This window comes from Cnephaeus nilssonii (assembly GCF_951640355.1).
Source record: "Cnephaeus nilssonii genome assembly, chromosome: 6".
Taxonomy (NCBI): Eukaryota; Metazoa; Chordata; class Mammalia; order Chiroptera; family Vespertilionidae; genus Cnephaeus; species Cnephaeus nilssonii.
Window position 1 is genome coordinate 61,509,564 of NC_137077.1, and position 13,841 is coordinate 61,523,404.

The 13,841-nt window shown below is 44.9% G+C and overlaps 1 protein-coding gene across 3 annotated transcripts in view; it reads left to right on the forward strand.

Annotated features, from left to right (window-relative positions):
- IRAK3 (interleukin 1 receptor associated kinase 3) overlaps positions 1-13,841 on the forward strand; it is a 71,984-nt gene that overhangs the window by 3,292 nt on the left and 54,851 nt on the right. Inside the window, exon 1 of one of the 3 annotated variants that reach the window (XM_079775177.1) lies at positions 6,900-7,230. The exons of 1 other annotated variant lie outside the window; for it this stretch is intronic. In XM_079775177.1, coding sequence (XP_079631303.1) covers positions 7,086-7,230 — 145 coding nt within the window. In that variant the 5' untranslated portion in view covers positions 6,900-7,085. Of the gene's footprint in view, positions 1-6,899; positions 7,231-13,841 lie in introns of those variants that run through there. One more of the 3 variants, XM_079775175.1, reaches the window with a different exon arrangement.

A 13,841-nucleotide genomic window follows, 5' to 3' on the forward strand; every position in this document is an offset into this window, starting at 1 on the left:
TATAAACCAGGCTTTTTGAATGAAATAATGCTTAATCCTGGAAGACAAGTAGGAGCCAACCAGAGATGTGATATAGGTAAATTCTCAAAGGACCAACATCTGCAAAAGAGGGAGAAGGGCAAACCTCAGTGGGAGTAGGGTACAGAAAGCAAATAGGCTGGATAGATAACAAAGGCCAGTGCAAGTGCCCCTCGTTGGGCTGCCAGTTGTGAGTGTCACCCCCCCCCCCCCACGTCCCGCGTGCTTCAGGGTTCAGGTTCAGGGTTCGGGCTCTGGAGGAGGCCACACACAAATGAAAGAGACTAGAAAATATTAATTTGGAAATATTGGGGGCCAGGCGGGAGCCCAGCTCAAGGGGAAGGACTCCACCCCGCTCTGGCCTTGCTATCCCTTTTATTCAGGCTTTGGGATACACCCATAGCCTTTAGGCAGGCAATTCCAATAATAGCCAATCAGCAAGAATTTACATAAAACTAAAAGATGGAAGTTGCTTTAGCTACCATTGTCTCAACTAGACAGTGGGTGGTTGGCTCTGACCTTTCAGAGCTTCAAGGTTGACCAGCCTTCTGGGTTCCTTGTCCACACCTCTCTGCTAGTTAAGGCAATGGGCGTCTTCCAACAGGCCAGATCACTGTATGCTATCCCAAATGTAGAATACATTGGAGATTGTCTCAACCAAAGGCAGGTAAGAGGGGACATTATATTAATCTAAAAGAAATGATGGTGGCAAATTCGATGAATCAGTGACTATTCATGATATTGTGTCATTTCAATATAAAGATGAGGTGTAGTCATCCAAGGGTCCCTGGGACATTTTTTTGATGAGTTTACATTTACCCCATCCCTACTTTCACCGTAATACAGTACTCAAAAGACTTACTAAAAGTGGAACTCAGAATAGCTGTGGAACTGTCTATTTTGAAACAATTCTTAAACTTGATGAGATTGGAAGCTTTTGTAAAAAAATTAACCTCATTTCCATAAGGATAAGCCAAGAAGCACCTTACATGTTATGACTTCACAGACATTTTATAAACATATTACCCATCTTATCTAATAAAGATGGAATATGCAAATTGACCATCACTTTGTGACAAAGATGGCAGTGCCCACAGCCAATAAGGAGGGAATATGCAAATTGACGCGACAAAGATGGCAGTGGCCGGGCTGGGACGTTCAGCCCAGCCTCGGCCGTTCCAGGCCTCTGGACAGTGCACACGTGCAGGCGCAGAGCGGCCAGGGCGGGGCGGGATGCCTACTATGAGAGGGGGGTGCAGGGGGTAGAGGGAGCTACAGGAGGGCAGCAGGGCTGGAGCGAAGGTGGAAGGCAGTGGCCAGAGCAAAGGCCTGGGTCCTGGGTGCCAGAGAGAAGCCGGTGCCGGCAGCCAGGGGAAGGAAGGCCTATTCTTGTACGAATCTTCATGCATCAGGCCTCTAGTTTTAATATAAAATCATAACAAGAGAATTTATTATATTAAAAAACTGGAGTCCTGGCCAGTATGCTAAGTGGTTAGAGCATCCTCTCTTCTCTCTTCTCTCTCTCTCTGTCATGTACCTACCAGGAAAGGTAGAATGAGGAGAGCTTTGTCATCTACAAGCTAGAAGGAGCAGAGCTCTCAGCAGAAACTGAACCCTGCTGACACCTTAATCTTGGACTTGTAGCCTCCAAAATTGTGAGAAAATACATTTCTGTTATTTAAGCCCCACAGTCTATGGTATTTTATGTCATCCTGAACCAGTTAATACAAGATTTATTTGGGAATTTTATTTAATAGCAAGGAAATGAAAGTAAAACCCTTGAGAGGGAAAATGTACACGATTTGTGTTTATAACATGACATAACATGACAATGAGATTGGTTTTTGTAAGCATTTTTATAAGTATTTTTTTCAACAAACATTGCATCCAGAGTTCTTACAGCCAAGAACAGTTTTGTCATCTGTAAAATGCAGGAATTGGACTAAGATCTCTAAGCCCTTTCCTAGTCTCAAACGGCAAACAGTCGGAGTAAATATTTTACTGCAAGAGAAAAAATGTTGCCATATTCTCAGATCTTTTCACATGTCTGGGATTCTTCTGGGGATAAATAAATGTTGGCTTCAAAAAATAGCACCTTAGCTAATATTGAAATTAGCATGAAAGCCCTTGGCTGAAAATTATTTTATTATAAAAATCAGATTTTCAAAGTCAGTGATAGCTAGGGACAAGTTATTATAGCCGTACACCCTGAGGTGCAAAGGGCCATGAAAATAATTTAAAAAGAAAATAGTGGCAGCTTTCCCTATGGAGCTACCCCACTCCTTTCACCACCCCCTTTTCCCCGGTGGGTTTTCCTGGCCTTTCTCTCTCCTAAGCTCCAACGGCCCTTCTTTTACCTCTGTAACTTGGTTCCTGAGTCCATATCTTCTACCTCTGTGACTTTCTAAATAAACTTTCTCTTATAAAAAAAAATAAATAAATAAAAAGGAAAGGAAACCATCAAATGGGATCAACCATGGAAGTGTTGGAAGAAATTATTTTCTAGACTTCAGAATTTTCTAATCGTTGGATACAATGCAATTTAACTTTTGGGAATTCGGAAAACACGGGTAAGAAATAAAATCACCAATAATCCTTGAACCTAAAATGTTAATCATTCATATCCAGAGAAAGATGGAAAGATCTGAATGAGACTTGATGCCCTCAAAGCCATATATTATTGCCGATATCAGTCACATGCCTACCTGAATCTCAGTGTACAGACCACTGTAATTTTAAATTTGGAGGTCAGGGTAGGCCTTAGCCATGTGATAAGAGCATACCAGGCAAAGGAATAGCAAGCCCAAAGGCTCCAACGTGGGACTCGACCTGGTGTGTTCAAGAACCAGCAAGGAGGCAGTGTGGCTAAAGTAGAATGAACAAAGAAACAATATCAGAGGGTAACAGAGCAGAGGGGCAGGGCGAGAGAGAATTCAGACAATATAAAGAGTTTTTTATTCTGGCTGAAATTAGAAGCCAGTGTTGGGTTTTGAACAGAGGAGAGACATAATCAGATTTGATTTAAAAGGGTCAATCTGGATGCAGTGTTGAAGAAAGCCTGTAGGAAGCAACAGTGAAAGCTACTTTTAGTTAGGGGACAACTACAGCGACCAGATAAGACATGATGACTCAAGCCTGGGATGGCAGCAGTGGAGGTGGGGAAAAGTGTCAAATTCTAGATACAGTCTGAATAGAATCAGTAGGATTTGCTGGTGGATTGAACGTGGGCTGTGAAGACATGTAGAAGTCAAGGGTGACTTCAGTTTTTGGTTCGAGCAACTGGAAGAACAGAGTAATCTAGAGGGGGCAAATGTGAGTAAAAGTAGATTCAGGAGGCATGATCAAGAGTTCAATGTTGGACATGAGTCTGGAGTTCAACAGACAGATCTGGGTTAAACATATATGGCAGTTCTCAGTAGGTGAATGGTATTTAAAGCCTCAACCCTGGTTGAGATCACCAAGGGAGTGAGTCTAGATAGAGAGAAGAACCATGGACAGAGCCCTGGAAGAAGAGGAACAAGAAAGAAAGTTGAAGAGTGACTAGTGAAGTAAGGGGAAATGTATGAGAATGTGGAAGACAACTGAAGAAAGTGTCCAAGAAGGAGGAGGTGGTCCACTGTGTCAAAATTTACTAACAGGTCAAGTAAGATGGAGACTGAAAACTATTATATTTAGCAATGATGTGGACGTAGGTGGCCCTGAAGAGAGCAATTCCAGTGGAGTAAGGTGAGTGATGGTGGTTCTAAGCAGAGTGAGTTTAAGAGAAGAGCAGAGGAGAAAAATTAGAGACAGTAAGAATATTCCACACTTCACTACAGAAGGGAGCAAAGAAATGGGATGGTTGTTAGAAGAGGAGAGTAGCATCAAAGAGGTTTGTTTTTGTTTTAAGGTGAGAAGAAATAACATCGTATTTGTATGCTGATGGAATTGATCAGCAAAGAATGAGATATTGCTTATATGGCAGAGAGGGAAACAGCTGCCCTTGATGTCTTTGAGCAGGGACAGGAGATAGGACCTCGTGCACAAGTGAAGATATTAGACTAAGATAGGAGCCTAGGTAAATCAGTCTTGGAAAAGAGGGGAGAATGTATGTTGGTACAAATGCTGGTAGGTAAATGGACATGGTAGTGAGATCCTGTGGATGTTTTCTCCTGATGCATCAGTATTCTCAAGAAATACTCTCAAGATCATCAGCAGAGCCTGAAGATTGGGGAGAAGATTATGTGACTTGAGAAGAGAAGGCATGAAACAGTTGTCAAGGAGACTGGAAGAGTAAATGGACTAAAGGTACATCGTGTAACTGCTTGGCAGCATCAAGGACCAATTTGAGAGTCATGGCTTTGATTTTAAACTGAATCCAATTAACAGGGTTTGGATTCCTCCTCTTCCCCCCAGCTACACTTAGATGCATGGGTGCAGAGCCAAAAATTAGAAAATTAGATTTAATCAGGAGGGTAGATTTGTCAAGAGAGTTCAATAAAGTGAGGAAGGAGCACGAAAATGGAGAGCATATGCAAAGGAGGGATTATAATAATCGAGTGTGGACTTTATGGATAAGGAGAAAAATGAGGACCTCAAGAGGATGGGACCAGAGATGGAATGGCAAGACTTTGGATTGGCACCCAGCCAGTGTGGCGAAGTGTTTAAGCATCAATCTATGAACCAGAAGTCACAGTTCTTTTCCCAGTCAGGGCACATGCCCAGGTTGTGGGCTTGATTCCCAGTGGCGGGGCAGGGGGGTGGGGGGGAAGGGGCATTCTCTCTCATCATTGATGTTTCTTCTCTCCCTCTCCCTTCCTCTCAAAAATCAATAAAAATATATTTTAAAAAGATTTGGGATTGGAATTCTGGTGAGAAGGAAGGCTTGCTGAGGTCAGAGCACTAGAGGGAATGCATGGCAAGGACAGGTGGTGTGGTCAGAGGGTGGATTCATAAAGTGTGGATGGGGTGCAGTTGTTGACAATGACAAGTTCTAGGGGATGTTCAAGCGAATGAGTGACTGAAATTGGGTGCAGGATAAAATCACTGAAGCAGAGGAGTCAAGGAACTGAGAGTCTAAAGTGCTGGAAAGATCACAATCTATTCTACATCTATTTTAAGTCACCAAGAATTAAGACAGGATTAGTATTGAAGATAATTACAGTGAGAAGGAGCTATATTGTCTAAAAACGAGGAGTTGGAATTGAGGTGGGGGTAGCAGAGGATGACAGCAAGAGCGAAGAATATAATGAACGATGCCTGGCCAGTGTGGCTCTCAGTTGGCTGAGGGATGTCCCATGCACCAAGTTCAGTTCCCAGTCAGGGCACAGGCCTGGGATTGGAGCTTGATCCACAGTAGAGGATGTGCAAGTGGCAGCTGATCCATGCTTCACTCTCATTGGTGTTTCTATCTCTCCCTCTTCCCCCTCCCATCCCCTCTAAAACAAACAAACACAAAAAGGGTATAATGAGTGATATAATCTGTTGATACGGAATTCAAAACTCAAAGGCAGTTCTAGGGAATAGGGAGGAAGCATGGTCTGACATTGAAAATATAAGAGGTTTCACATAATCTCTATAGATTTCACATAATCTGGCTTTCACATAAAATTCTTGCTTCTTTTTAAATCAGAAAATTTGGCAAAGCAGGCCTTGATGACGGCTTCATTCATCTACAATGATTTCCTGGCTTCTCTGTGTATCTGGGTTTGACTCCCCTGTTCTAGCAATTCAAGAGCTACCAAATACTTAATCGTGTGCTGCTTCATTACTCACCTTATTCAGGTAGTCCCTTTGAGAAGCATAGGGTTTCTTAAGCATGTACAGGTTGACAATAAAAGCTTAGCCATTCGAACAAAGGGATATAGAAACTCTTGCCCAAACAGTATTGCCTTTACTCATTTTTAAGAAGATGTTACCTAATACTTAAGCTGACAGCGTGAATAATCAGATAGTACTAATGATAGCGTATCATCACTGTTGATATCTAGGGGGCGCCATTCCCAAAGACTGCAAATCTGCAAGATTTCAAGTAGGTGTTGACATTTTTTCAGTTAATGGTCATGGTCCACTCTTCAGTCATGAAGGTTGGGATTTTCCTCATCACTTTCGAAGCATCTCTTTTTGTCAGTAGCATTTGTGTAATGCCTGCTGGGGGGGATATTACCGCATAACAGTAGAAGATTTCAAAACAGTCAATTTTACTTAAACTCCATGTTGAAAGCAAAAGGAAGATCGCTGGTAAGCCCTTTGAGGAGGAACAACGTGGTCAAACAATGTTTCATCAAGGAAGCTCAGAGAAAAGAGAACACAGGAAAACCAAATGCAGTGTGTAGAAAGAGGCAGCCTCGTGAAGAAAATCACTACGATTGTATTCTACTTTTTCTGTCTCTTGTTTTTCTATTGTTGGCATTTGTGTCCATCTTTTCCAATAACCAGTTCCTATACGCACATTAACCTGTTTACATTCAGTAAAAGGTGGGAGGAAAATGTGCCAAAACATTTGGAGTGGTTGTTGGTTGTCTTCAACACAGTTGGGCTATGAGTGATTATTTTATTCTTTCCATTTTGTTCTGGGTTACCCACGTGTTCCTCACCGTACCGGTTTTGACAAGATAAAAAAGAAGTAAACTTGGTAAATAAGTAATGACAGGCCTCATCTCCATCCACGCCAGGAGGCAGTCATGCCAGGACAGGCAGACTCTCCATTCCTTCTGCACTTCTGGTTTTCCTCCAGCTTTCACTCTTTGCTTTGACTTCAGTCACGTCCCAACCCCAGAAGAATGAAAACAACAACAACAACAAGCAACAACAACTCTTCAAAACTTAAAGCCAATGACCAGGACCCATCAGAGGCCTGGAGACCCCCCAGGGCCGAGCCGGGCGTCCCCGGGGGCATCTGAGGGGAGCGGCACTTTGCGTCATGTAGGGCCCGCCCCTTCGGGACCCGGGTTCGGCGTGTTGTGCCGTCCTGGCCGCCGCCGGGGAAGCAGGATTTCCGCGGTTGTGTAACGGCCCCTCGCGGGCGTGCAGAGCACCGGGCCCCGCATCCCTCCACCTCCCGGCCCCTGGTCTCCGGCGGCCGAGCCATGGCCTGGGCGGCGGCGGGGAGCTGCGGGGCCGGCGGCGCGCTCTCGGTGCACACCCAGCTGTTCGACCTGCCGCCGGCGCTGCTGGGCGAGCTGTGTGCCATCCTGGACAGCTGCGACGGCGCGCTGGGCTGGCGCGGCCTGGGTGAGTGCTGTCGCGGGGCGGGGGCGGCCGCGGCCGGGAGGGGCGGCGGGGCCCCCGCGCGCACGCTCCGTCCCGCCGGCCGGCGCTGCGGGGCAGCTCTGCGCGGTGCTGGGCGTCTACGCGGTCCTGGACGGCGGGGAAAGGCCCCCGGTGGCAGCAGCCTCTGGGTGGTTCCCACGGGGAAGCTGCCCTTTCGTGGCCTTGGAAGGACACCACCTTCCCCGAGACCCGCCCCAAAGCTACCCCTTCTCTCTGCAAGAAACCTGGAGTGTGGCTGCAAGGTTAAGTGAACAGAGGCTTGGGGGAAAACAGCAGCCCGCGTGAAACCATCTAATATTTGTCCAGCATTCCTGTCTTCCTTTGCTCCGAGTATTGTAAACCAGAATGTCTGCGATGTGATGTTTTCTTGTCATTAAGTTATCCTGGACGGGTGTGTTCAGTGCACTCTCAAGTGACCACCTTAAATTGCAGGTGAAATGAGAAAGTAAAATGCTATTTGTAATTTACGTGGCTCTCCGTTTTCTTAATCACCTTATTTACCCAATGTGATGGTATGAAGGTGTATGCTAGAGAATGGCTTTTTATTTGAGTCCGGAAAGTTGGCTTCGAACCCACATTTTATGCAGTCATTGGGAGGTTGAGACACTGCCTGTTGCAAGTGTTGAGTGTGATCGCCAGAAATGATTCAGACCAAAATCTTTGTTTTGTTAAGCACAGGCTTTTTGGGTTAGATTTGATACTCTATGATGCCACATGGAATTTCAGTTGAAAATAAAAACAATTATGTCAAAACAACTTAGCCTTCTCTGAAAGTGCTGTTTTTCTTACAAAGAATAGCAGAAGGCCTAGGAGGGGGAAAAGTTTTAATGGTTGTTCATGAATATGGTCACACTTTCTGGAATGTGGCATTGGGCTTCTAGTTACATAAAAATTATTTGTATATCATAAGCTCTGTAATTTTAAATTATAACCCTTAAGTAAATGCCTCAGAAAAGTATACTCAAGTCTTTGATTTCTGGAAAGCATAGAAATTTCCAAGTTATCTTTGAGGAATAAGATCCCTCCCAAAACATATATATTTTATTGATCTTAGAGAGAAAGGGAGAGGGAGAGAGAGATAGAAACATCAATGATGAGAGAGAATCATTTATCGGCTGCCTTCAGCATGCGCTACACGGGGATCAAGCCTGAAACCCAGGCATGTGCCCTGACCTTGAATCTAACCGTGGCCTCCTGGTTCATGGTTAGACTCAACCACTGAGCCACACCGGTTGGGCCCAACCCAGATCTTTTTGAAATGGATGATGGCATTGGCGGTTTTTGCACCCTCTCGTTTCCTAGGGTTACTAATTTTGTGAAAGAAAAATGTACTTAGCCCAGTCCACAGGTAGCAAATGAGGCCAGGTAGGTACCGTACTTTCCGGCGTATAAGACGACTGGGCGTATAAGATTTTCCTGGGTTAAAAAGTCGTTTTATACGCCGGAAAATACGGTATATTGGACTATATTAATGGGATTAGACATATTGGACTACCGTATTTTCCGGCGTATAAAACGACTTTTTAACCCAGGAAAATCTTACACGCCCAGTTGTCTCATACGCCGGAAAGTACGGTATTATAAATGAGTGAGGCTGGTTGGTGGAAACGTGGGAAGTGGAAGCACATATGTCTCATTTAAAAGAGGCAGTTAGTAATCAGCCCAGGACCACTGCGGCTTTCCAGAAGTTCAGCCCAGTGTTGCTGGGTCTCTCTTTCTTTCCCTCTCTCCCCTCTTCTCTCCCACCATTGAAATTCATATATTCCTATTTTACATGGGTTATCTCATATAATCCTTCCAATTGCCCAACGAAGCAGGTGATATTATCACCACCAACGTTTTCACAGGCGAGGAAACGGTGGTACAAATTAGTTAACTTGGCAAATTGACACAGCTAGGCAGTGGCAGAGCGGGGACTTGAACCTTGGCAGCCTGGATCCAGAGCCTGTGCCCTCTCACAGCCACGCTGTACTGCCCACTTCCCAACCATGACCTCCTCCAAGTCACAGGTACCACTGTGCTCTTTCTGCTACCCTCTCCAGCCTCCCTCCGGTGTGGCCATTTCTGCCATGGAAGAACAACTCAGTGACCATTTTAAGCCTACAGCCCCGTTTTCCTAGCTGTGGAAAGAAGTGAAGACCACCCACACGAGAACAAACAAAGGCTCCTTATTCCAAGCAAGGAAGTCAGCCAGCATCACTTGCATTTGTCAGAGATGCCAAGGCCGGCAGAGGAGCAGAAAAGCTTTGCAATGGAAGACAGGGAAGGCTTTGGCTCTGCCCTCATTGGAGGCTGTTGGCATGAGGACACTGCATAGGGACTAACTAGAAGTGGGGCATTCTGTGTGGTTGTGCAGGTTGCGTATTTGACTTTCTCCCATTTACCCAAAGTTGGAAGCAGGGGCAGAACTTAGGGAAGCTGTTAGTTATTAATCAAGTCCTGACCATTTGGGCCTGATTTCTACAGGGGTTATTGTTTGGCTTCCTGACTAGAGGCTACAGATACTAATTTGACTTCCCGGACTGGTTCCCGTAGGTGGTAGATTGGCTTCCTAGGCTGGTTAACACATGGTGTGGGTCAGAGTTGCATCTTTACATGCAGTCCGGCCACTGTTTCTTTGTATACTCATTCTGTCATAGGGGAGCACCTACTTCTTGCTTCTCCAGCTACCGTTCATTGTGCAGGGGGTGGTGCCTCTTGACAGCCTGGACCACAGCGCTCTGAAAGGAGACGTGCAGCACACCAGCTGCTTCAAGAATTGTTGGCTCAGCAAGAAGGGAAGACCGGCTCCGTTCAGGGTAGTTGAGGGCAAACTGCCTGTGTTAAATGTGCTGAGTTTCTCTATTGGCCATTAAAAGAGAAAGAGGGGGCAAGGTGCAGGGAGGGAAAACTTGGCTTAGAAGTGGGAGAAGAGAGTGTTGGGGGACTGAATTGAGAAGACAGTCCCTTTTATGCTCAAGACACTGGAGAGCCTGAGGAAACAGAGGGTCCAAAATTCCATATAAAAAAACAACTATAATAGTAACAGGTAATGTAATACTTTAAACAGTAAAGATAAAAATTTTAAAAAGTCGCCCTAACCGGTTTGGCTTAGTGGATAGAGCGTCAGCCTGCAGACTCAAGGGTCCCAGGTTCGATTCCGGTCATGTACCTTGGTTGCGGGCACATCCCCAGTGGGGAGTGTGCAGGAGGCAGCTGATCGATGTTTCTCTCTCATCGATGTTTCTAGCTCTCTATCCCTTTCCCTTCCTCTCTGTAAAAAATCAATAAAATATATTTTTAAAAATTTTAAAAAGTCACAGGTAAGATTGTCTCGAGCTGATGATGATTCTTGATGATGGTGACTGTCAGGCTGTATTTACAAAGGCAGCTCGGACAGAGGTGAATCATGTGGCAGCCTATGTGATATGATCAGGGTATACACAACAAGATAGAAGACCAGTTCACAAACTGGAATCCCATGCCATCTTTTAAAGATACCAGTGCCCAGGCTCTCCCCCTGGAGCTGTTGATACAGTAAGTCTGCATGGAGGGTCCAGCATCTTTCTGGGTGTTTTTTTTTGCCAAGCCCTATAGGTGATGCGCAGCCTGGTTGGAAGCCATTGTTTAGGTCAAATTCTCCTCTTTGATAGCATCCTAATGTAACAGTTATTTCACCACACTCTCTCACTACTCCACTTAGTTCTTTTTATCTTTAAACAAATTCTACGTAATAATCTTCAAATCAATTTTATCAAGTATTATTATTTAAAAGAGTATAATCACAAGCTAACATACTCTCTGGTTGGTGTTTTTATTGGCTTTACAATGAAAGTAGAGCTCTCATTGGAAAATGGTATTTGTCTTATACTACTTCATAGACACGATGTCATGTATACAGAGCCTCTGGTGACCACTCATTTCAGTCCATTACAATAGACTGGTATTTGAATTAAGTTGTTTGGAGCACTTCAATGATACACTGAGAAGGAAACCCTTTTTACAAATACTATATAATAGTTATATTCCATTTTCTCCCCCTCAAAAAGGAAATAAAATTATCATAGAAATTATTAATTACTTTAAAACAAATTAAATGTAAAATCACATTAAATGTGTATTTGAGTATTCAATAAAGATTTTACATAGTAATAATAATAATAATAATAATAGCTGCCATCTATTGAGTGTTTACTATTTGCCATATACTGTGTGTTAAGCACTTTACATGGATTATCTCATTTATATATGAGGTCGTTATTCTTTCTATTTCCATTTTATAGACAGAGAAACTGTCAGAGAATTTAAGTAATTTACCTCAAGCCATAGTCCAGTAAATCATAGGATTCTAACCAGAAGGTCAGAGTCCAGAGGCTATCTATGCTCTTATTTATTTATTTATTTACTTTATTGTTTTATTAAATACTAGAAGCCCGGTGCACGAAATTCGTGCACGGCGGGGGGTTGTCCCTCAACCCAGCCTGTACCCTCTCCAATCTGGGACTCCTGGAGGGATGTCCGACTGCCCGTTTAGGCCCGATCCTGGTGGGATCGGGCCTAAAAGGGCAGTCGGACCTCCCTCTCACAATCCAGGACTGCTGGCTCCCAACTGCTTGCCTGCCTGCCTTCCTGATTGCCCCTAACCACTTCTGCCTGCCAGCCTGATCACCCCCTAACCACTCCGCTGCCAGCCTGGTTGATGCTTAACTGCTCCCCTGCCAGCCTGTTTGCCCCCAACTTCCCTCCTCTGCCAGCCTGGTCACCCCTAACTGCCCTCTCCTGCAGGGTTGATCACCTCCAACTGCCCTCCTCTGCCGGCCTGGTCACCCCTAACTGCCCTCTCCTGCAGGGTTGATCACCTCCAACTGCCCTCCCTTGCAAGCCTGGTCCTTCTCAACTGCCCTCCCTTGCAGGCCGGGTGCCTCCCAACTGCCCTCCCCTGCTGGCCATCTTGTAGTGGCCATCTTGTGTCCACATGGGGGCAGGATCTTTGACCACATGGGGGCAGCTATATTGTGTGTTGCAGTGATGATCAATCTGCATATTACTCTTTTATTAAGATAGAGGCCTGGTGCACGGGTGGGGGCCAGCTGGTTGGCCCTGAAGGGTGTCCCGGATCAGGGTGGGATTCCCTTGGGGCATGGGGCAGCCTGAGCGAGGGGCCTGTGGTGGTTTGCAGGCCGGCCACGCCCCCTGGCAACCCAAGCAGAGGCCCTGGTATCTGGGATTTATTTTCCTTCTACAATTGAAACTTTGTAGCCTGGGGCGGAGCCAAGCCTGCTGCTCCCTCCAGGGTGGCAGCCATTTCTGTGGCAGTTAATTCACCTTCTACAATTGAAACTTTGTAGCCTTAAGCGGGTGAGCCCAGCCAGGGTGTGCGGAAAGCTTTGCTTCCCCTGTTGCCGGTGGCAACCCTGGCCTGCTCTCTCAAGCTCCATTCTGCCACCATTTGTTTGAATTTGTTTACCTTCTATAATTGAAACTTTGTAGCTTGAGTGGAGGCTTAGGCCTGCAACGGCTATGGAAAGCTTGGCTTCCTCTGTTACCTGGGAAACCTTGCTCTCTGTGGCTGTAGCCATCTTGGTTTGGGTTAATTTGCATACTCGCCCTGATTGGCTGGTGGGCGTGGCTTGGCTGGTGGGCGTGGCTTATGTAGCGGAGTGATGGTTAATTTGCATATTACCATTTTATTAGAGAAGATGTTTTTATTGATTTTAGAGAGGAAGGGAGAGGGAGAGAGAGGTAGAAACATCAATGATGAGAGAGGATCATTCGTTGGCTACCTCCTGCACACCTGCTACTGGGGATCAAGCCCGCATGTACCCTGACCAGGAATTGAACTGTGACCTCCTGGTTCATAGGTCAATGCTCAACCATTGAGCTACACTGGCCGGGCAACTATGCTCTTTTTTAAAAAATGTTTAAATTGCCCTAGCCTGTTTGGCTCAGTGGATAGAGCGTCGGCCAGCAGACTGAAGGGTCCCAGATTCAATTCTGATCAAGGGCACATGCCTGGGTTGTGGCCTCGATCCCCAGTGTGAGGCATGCAGGAGGCAGCCGATCAATGATTCTCTCTCATCATTTGATGATTCTAGCTCTCTCTCCTTCTCCCTTCCTCTCTGAAATCAATAAAAATATATTTTAAAAAATAAAAATAAATAAACAAATGTTTAAATAGAATTGTTTAGAACAGTTTTAAATTTACAGAAAAATTTAGAAGATAATACAAAGAGTTTCAATATATTCTATGTCTTTCCCATATACTCTGCATCCAGTTTCCCTTATTATTAACATCTTACATTGGTATGACACATCTGTTACATTGTTGACACACTATTATCAAAGTCCATACACTATTGAGATGCCCTTCATTTTTACCAGACATCCTTCCTGTCTTCCAGGGTCCCATCCAGGACACCCATCATATTTATTTTTATTTATTTATTTATTTATTTATTTATTTATTTATTTATTTATTTTTAAAATTTCTTTATTAATTAAGGTATCACATATTTGTCCTTATCCCCCCATTCCCAGCCCACACCCCTCCCCACACATGCCCCCACCCCACTGTTGTCCTTAACCGCTGGTTA